The following is a 6,681-nucleotide window of genomic DNA, read 5'->3' as shown; positions in this document are numbered from 1 at the left end:
CATCCCAATGGCTAACAACTCTCTCTGGGAAGAACTTTCTCCTCACCTCCAGCCTAAACTTCCCCTGGCACAGCTTGAAATTGTGTCCTCTTGTTCTGGTGCTGGTTGCCTGGGAGAAGAGACCAATCCCCACCTGGCTACAACCTCCTTTCAGGTAGTTGTAGAGAGCAATAAGGTCTCCCCTGAGCCTCCTCTTCTCCAGGCTAAACAACCCCAGCTCCTTCAGCATTATCTCATAGGGCTGTGCGCCATACCTCTCCCCAGCCTCATTGCCCTTCTCTGGACACCTCTCTTGAGCACCTCTTCACCATCACAAAGCCAAGCAATTCATCTTGCATGAGAGTCCAAGGTGATCTGAATGCAAGAGGCAGGGTGTATGGTCCCTGCCTTCTTCAGGGGTTCTAATGAACGTGTAGCAACCACAGCCATGAGCAGGATGGGGGGAAAAAGGTTGGTTTTTTCCAAACAAAAAGGGGGAAAAAGGCTAAAAGGGTAAAGACATTCCAGAAGAAAGCACAGGGCTGCATGAACACAGAGAAGCAGGCAAATATAATGGCATTTTTATTCATAACACCTTTAACTTGGACTGCAGTTATTTCAGTTTTCAAAGTTAAAGTCAGGCAATTGAGAAGGAAAAAACCCAAACCCAACCCAACCCAACCCAATGAGTCCCTGTGTGCACAAACAATGCAGCTTTGAATAGTACATGATCAGTTTATTTCATATGAACATGAACAGTAAAAAGTGGACAGCTGATGGGATTTTTCCTTCAGGTCCTTTTCTTTTATTCCTCTATTGTGTCCTTTTTGCCAGTCTCTTGTCCCTCAAACTGGGGATACTTGGCCTCCACGTCGGCCCAAGTGAGATAACCGTTCGCCAGGTCACGAATGATGGCAGGGAGCTCGGAGATCTGCAGGCAAAGCCACAAAGACAGGTGAAAGGAAGTCATCAGAACATGGGGAGCCTGGATAACCTTTACACCCACAACAGAACAGGTGCAAGGTTATCTTCCTGCAAGATCATTGTTTAGGGTGGAAAAAACATTAACTTAAATTATAGTTTATCTCAGCAAAGACTTCTTGGGTGACCCACGAAGGAAATGCAGCTGTCACTGGGGTGGATCACAGCAAGCTTCATCCCTGGTGGTATGTTACACTTTCAGAAGGGAAGGAAAACCATCCACACATCCAGAAGATGCTGTGAGCCAAGATTTACCCAGGTCCTATTTAAGGTAAGACCAGTAGAGAAGAAGCTGCCAGGTGCCTTTTCTTTGCCCCTCATAGCACACTGTCATGGCATGAAGGATCAACGAGAGGAACAGAAAATGTGCAGTAAGTGAAGGATCAAAGTCTTTGCTGCTCGGCAGTGAGAGGTCATCCAGGTGATAGAGACAGATGGGTGCCCTCAGGAGCTGGCACTACCTGCTACACTGAACCAAACCCACAGCCAGCTCAGTCGCCCCAAGCAGTGCAGGTGCCTCATAGTGGAGCTGGAACCACTCAGCCTTGCAGATGAGCACTAACTCCCCCTGCTCCACCAGCCAATCTGTGCTCTGGGGTAAGTCAGGGAGGAAAGAGCATGACAGAGGTATTGAGGCTGCAGACTCACAGCTCTGAGCAGGTTTTGCTCACAGGCAATGGGACCACCATAGGGAGGGTTTGCTACTCCAGTTTCTGTATTATGGCCATACTAGCCACACCTCAGGCAGGCTTTCTGGTTCAGCAGCTTCTCTGGTGCTGCACAGGCAAGAAGCAAGATTTGAGGAGTTCTGTCCGAGCTGTGGTTTGACAGTCAGCCTGCAGCAGGCAAAAAGCTTCTGCCTTTTGGTGCCTGTGGATTCAGAGGAGCCCTGCCTTTGAAAGCCAGGCACAACCTAGCAAATTATTTACTCAGCAGCCTTCACTTGGAAAGAGGCACTCTGAAGAGCAGTGCAATCAGCACAAGGCATGGCTTTCAAGCAAGATCAACACCTCTGCATCCAAGACAAACAAAAGCCTCTCCTCACTTTAGCAGCAGGGCTGGTATCTTCTGTTTGCCCATTATCACCTCCCTGGGGATTTCTCAGAACAGCTGCAAGAGCCAGGGGCAGCTCCCACACAAACCAGCATCGTCCCTGGACCAGGACCAGCAGCTAACGCCCTCCCCCGGCCCGTAACAGGCCTGGTGCCGGCAGCACCCAAAGCCCTCCTCGGGCATTACCTCTGCTCGGATCTGGCGCATGGAGTCGCGGTCCCGCAGGGTGGCGCTGTGAGGGGTCCGGTTGACGGTGTCGAAGTCGATCGTGATCCCGAAGGCCACACCGATCTCGTCAGTCCTGGCATAGCGCCGCCCGATGGACCCGGAGGAATCGTCCACCTTGTGAGAGATGCCGTTCCTGGTGAGTGCTTCGGCTGCAGAGAGCAGAGCAGAGGGGATCAGCAGGGCTCCCTGCACGCTCAGCAGGCAGAGGCCTCCCCCATCCTCAGGCACCACCTGAAGCGAGGCACCACGCAGCACTGCAGACCCTCAGTGTCGTTTTGACAGAGGATGTGATGTTCCAGTCCCTGCCAAGACTACAAGCTCAAGCCCACCCCACAGGTACAACACTGCTCTCACAGCTCTCCACACTGCATCATTTGACTCTTACCCACAGCGCAGTCATCAACTTCAACCTCTCCTTACAGTCCCACAGCTTCACTTTCACTCAACACCACACCAGCCTTACATGGGAGATGAGGTCCCCAGCACAGGGAGATGAGGTCCCCAGCAGAACTGATGCCAGCAGCAAAAGGCACTGTCTGACATACAGCCTTTGTTCCCATCCTTCACACATTGGCATTTTGACAGAGCACTTGGAGGCTCAGGAGCTCTGGGACCAGTTCAGTGAATGAGCTGGCTAATGAGACTGAAGAATTTTATTCAAGACCCAAACCAAACCAAATAACAATAATAAAACCAACCCAGTGCTCCTGACAGCTTCTCCTAAGCAGTGGGAAAGACTTCTTTTTGATATAAAAGGGAAAAAAGACCTGTCTTTTACACTGCAAGCCAACACAAGGAAGGGCAAGAGTTGGGGTTTTCAGGGCTGGACTGAAGAGTTTGACAGCAACTCAGCTGTTTCAGCTTGGTGGCTCTCCCTTTTCATGTGAGACAGACATGATCCCAGTGCCATTCTCCCCCTACAGCACTGAGCAATAAACCTCTCTCCAGTGCACATCCCCATCAGATCCATGGTTCTTAGTACACTTACATAGTTCCTTGACAAAAGGCATGAATTCCTGATTCTGGCTCAGAGGAAGAACAGAGCACTTGAATGGTGCTACAACAGCTGGGAAGCTGAAGAACTGAGGAATAAAGAAAAATAAACACAAGTTTAATGGTTAGGCCAGATGCTTAGGGGGTGAGAATAAGCTCTGACAGAGGTTAGAGGCAGGGGGAGTGTCCCAGGGGAGCAGCTGGCCTTCTGTAACACACGAGCATTCAGGGCTCCAGTAATAACACCTCACAGCACTGAAGGAAGTGATTTTCTCCAGATGGCCTCCACTCCCCCTTCCTTCCTGATGGCCAAATGTTATCTCCCACCAAAACAGGTCTACCAGAGCCCTCCCTAAAGAAAGTGAACCTCAGCTGAGTAAAGAAGGGTCCTATGCACAGAATAAAGGGAAAGGTTCTCACAATCACCTCATTCCCTGTTTGATTCCAAGAGAGACTCCACACACACATGGAATACAAGCAGCTCAAAGGTTTTCCAGAAGCCTCCCTAGACACCCTCAGGTAAGTGTGCCAGAAAGCAGGGAGAAAGAACTTTTTTCTGGCAGTCAGCAAGCTCTGTAAGGCTACAGAAACCATGCAGTTGAGCTGTACCACAACACAGAGCAGCCCAGGCTACACAGAATGTAAATGGGTACAAGAAAGAAGCTAAGTGCCATGTTTTAAACTTCAGGAGCAGTTTAGAACCATAGAATTGTTAGGGTTTGAAGGTACCTCAAGGATCATCCAGTTCCAACCCCCCTGCCATGGGCAGGGACACCTCACACTACAGCAGGTTGCTCACAGCCACATCCAGTTTGTGATTTTCTGAAAGCCAACTGGGATCCTGAATCCTGTTCCCCCCACTCATAACTGTATCATTCTGTGGCAAGCAGAGACACTACAAACACCATTTAGGGCCAGAAACAACAAACAGGAACCAGCATCAAGTTTACAGCCAGCTTCCCATGGGCCACCAGCAATTGTGTAGAGCATCCCAGTTTGGTCACTGGCTGGAGCAGGCTGGTGCTCTGTATGGAACACACACTTGGCTCTGCCAAAGTTTCAGGCTAAGGTTTTAGGGACACTCAGAACCAGAGAAAGCTGAACTCCATGGAGGACTGGGGAAACAAGCTATTGTTCTGTGCAGTGAGATGGACTAAAGCACTGCAGAGAGATTTTTCTCTGAGTGATGGGTCATTGCCAAGTGTGAATGCAGAAGGAGGAATTTTTCTCCCCTTTCCAGTAACAAAGCAAGAGCCTCACGCACACAGCCCCAGAACGCTCTTAGTGCACGTGTGTAAGTGACACTACACTGCCAAAACCAGCAGCTCAACAGCTCACCTGAGTTTTCCCACCTCCACTATGTATTGTGCAGTGTTACATGTGTGTCTCCCCTGGATATTAGGCAAAGGCAAATGCTTGCAGCTGGTTGAAGGCCAGCCCCAGCCCCAGGACTGCTCACCGTTCTCTGCTCATCTCCTTCCCGGATGTGGAACGTGTGCTCAAACACTGTGTACATGATCCTCCCAATACCAAATGAGGGCTCAATTACATTTGGGATGATTTCTTCCACTGGAACACAAAAGAACCCAAGTCATCATTAAACAAAAGGATTTGTACACTCAAAAAAAAAAAAGATGTGCTTACTGAAGCTGCCTTTGTGCTGGGCAGTTCTGATTACACAGAATCACCAAGGTTGGAAGAGACCTCAAAGATCATCAGCACAGAGGAATAAAAAAGTTAAACCCTTTTAAGTACAAATATCTGAAGCAGAGATTTGGGCTTAGTCCATGGATAGAATGCATGGAGGCTGTAAATCATGCAGGGCCCCTTTTCTGGCCCAGGGAGCAAATAGCACAGCACAACATGCAGATTAACCCTCTCCCATTTCACAACAGCAAAGCCTCATCCAGACTGCTCACTGGGAACAGTCCCTGCTCCACACTAAGCCACAAACTCCACCCAGGCATTCTCTGGGAGAGTGTTGTTTGGCATAGACCAAAACTGTGCCAGGGAATATGCCAGCAGTTACCCACCCTGGATGAGGGCAGGGTAAGGCTCAAGCCCTGGCCCACACTTGTTTAATGTACAGACACAGCCTGTGTTCAGCAGTCTGAGCAGATGCATGGAGCTGCAGACCAAGCAAAGACTCCCTTCACATCCTTAAGCCATTTAGCTGCCTGTGTCAGTGCTACACCCTCCCTATTCTCCATCCCCCTGCAATGTGTCGTGAGAGGGGGAAAGAACAAGAATTAACTAGTTAGTGCCCACACAAGTTCTCAGAAGATGGAACCTGCTACATTATTATACACCCATTGTTCCCTCCAATCCTCGCCACACATCTGTGGGAGGCTTTCTCCTCCTCCTCCTCCCCTCTGTGAGGAAGGAGCTCAGTGGACAGCTGAGCTCAGACAGTGGAGCTAGCAACTGGAGAAGAAACAACCACTGCAGGCATCAGCTGCCTCATTTCTCACATCAGGACAAAAGCTTTGTTGAGGTGCAGCTGCTGACCAAAGCTGATGTGATGACTGACTACCAGAAGAACTGAGTGGACTTGTAGGCTTAAAGAGTCTGGTTAGGACAGCAGCCTGGTGAGCTGCCAGATGCCAGATGACTCAACTTCAGGCAGCAGAGTGACAACAGGAGCTCTGAGCAAAAAGATCTGCCCACAGCCCTACTGAGAGACTGCCACAAGCCCCTCTGCTGCACTGCAATGGAGCTGAAGATGAAAGCTCCCAAAACTGCACCCTTCCCAGCTCCTTCATCACTACAGCAGCTGGTATACCACCACATGGGACCCTACAAATCCCAACATACAAATATAATACACCACCCACAGTCACAGACTGGTGGGGGATGGAAGGGACCTCTGGAGATATCTAGTCCAACCCCACTGCTAATGCAGGAACACCTAGATTGAGTTGCACAGGAATGCATGCAGATGGGTTTGGAAAGTCTCCAGAGAGGGAGACTTGAATGGGTTACTGAGCAGACCAGGTGAGATGCAGGCAGGTCTGCATCAATAGTCACTGAAATCCCACTGCTGTGTGAAAGCTTTCCCACCCTCCTGAACTGTCAGATTTGAAGGAAATGGCATCTGCATTGTAAAATATGAACAGAACAATACAACTAACACAGTTCACATTCCAAGTGCATCCTGCTCTGTCTCTTGTGTTTGGTGGCCAAAGAAAGATGCACATTTACCATGTAATGTTTTCTGAAATCTCTTCACAGTAACCATGTCCTTTGTTAGTTTAAAAGTTTTCCCTTCAGTTTCAACAGTGAATTCCCTGCAAAAGAAAAAGAAGTCTCTTGAAATCTCCAGCAATAAATAGACAAGTTACACCTCCTTAATTGTGTTGGTTGACTTTAAGAGAGGGACACCAGAAGCCAGGTCAAAGCCCAGAGGTCAAAGAAATGTGTGGCATAGCCATTTAAAGAAATTGATGT

The 6,681-nt window shown here is 49.2% G+C and overlaps 1 protein-coding gene across 1 annotated transcript in view; it reads right to left on the bottom strand.

Annotated features, from left to right (window-relative positions):
* Nucleotides 1–700: 700 nt before the first annotated feature.
* The window catches only part of GARS1 (glycyl-tRNA synthetase 1), a 28,293-nt gene continuing 22,312 nt past the window's right edge, over nucleotides 701–6,681 (bottom strand). Inside the window, exons 13-17 of the mRNA XM_054171261.1 lie at nucleotides 6,436–6,521; nucleotides 4,694–4,803; nucleotides 3,230–3,323; nucleotides 2,200–2,390; nucleotides 701–910 (exon numbers count right to left, since the gene is read on the bottom strand). Coding sequence (XP_054027236.1) covers nucleotides 785–910; nucleotides 2,200–2,390; nucleotides 3,230–3,323; nucleotides 4,694–4,803; nucleotides 6,436–6,521 — 607 coding nt within the window. The 3' untranslated portion in view covers nucleotides 701–784. The remainder of the gene's footprint in view (nucleotides 911–2,199; nucleotides 2,391–3,229; nucleotides 3,324–4,693; nucleotides 4,804–6,435; nucleotides 6,522–6,681) is intronic.

The sequence above is a fragment of the Dryobates pubescens genome, chromosome 21 (genome assembly GCF_014839835.1).
Source record: "Dryobates pubescens isolate bDryPub1 chromosome 21, bDryPub1.pri, whole genome shotgun sequence".
Classification (NCBI taxonomy): Eukaryota; Metazoa; Chordata; class Aves; order Piciformes; family Picidae; genus Dryobates; species Dryobates pubescens.
The sequence above is the reverse complement of the archived record's forward strand: the minus strand, read 5'-3'. Positions and strand labels throughout refer to the sequence as shown.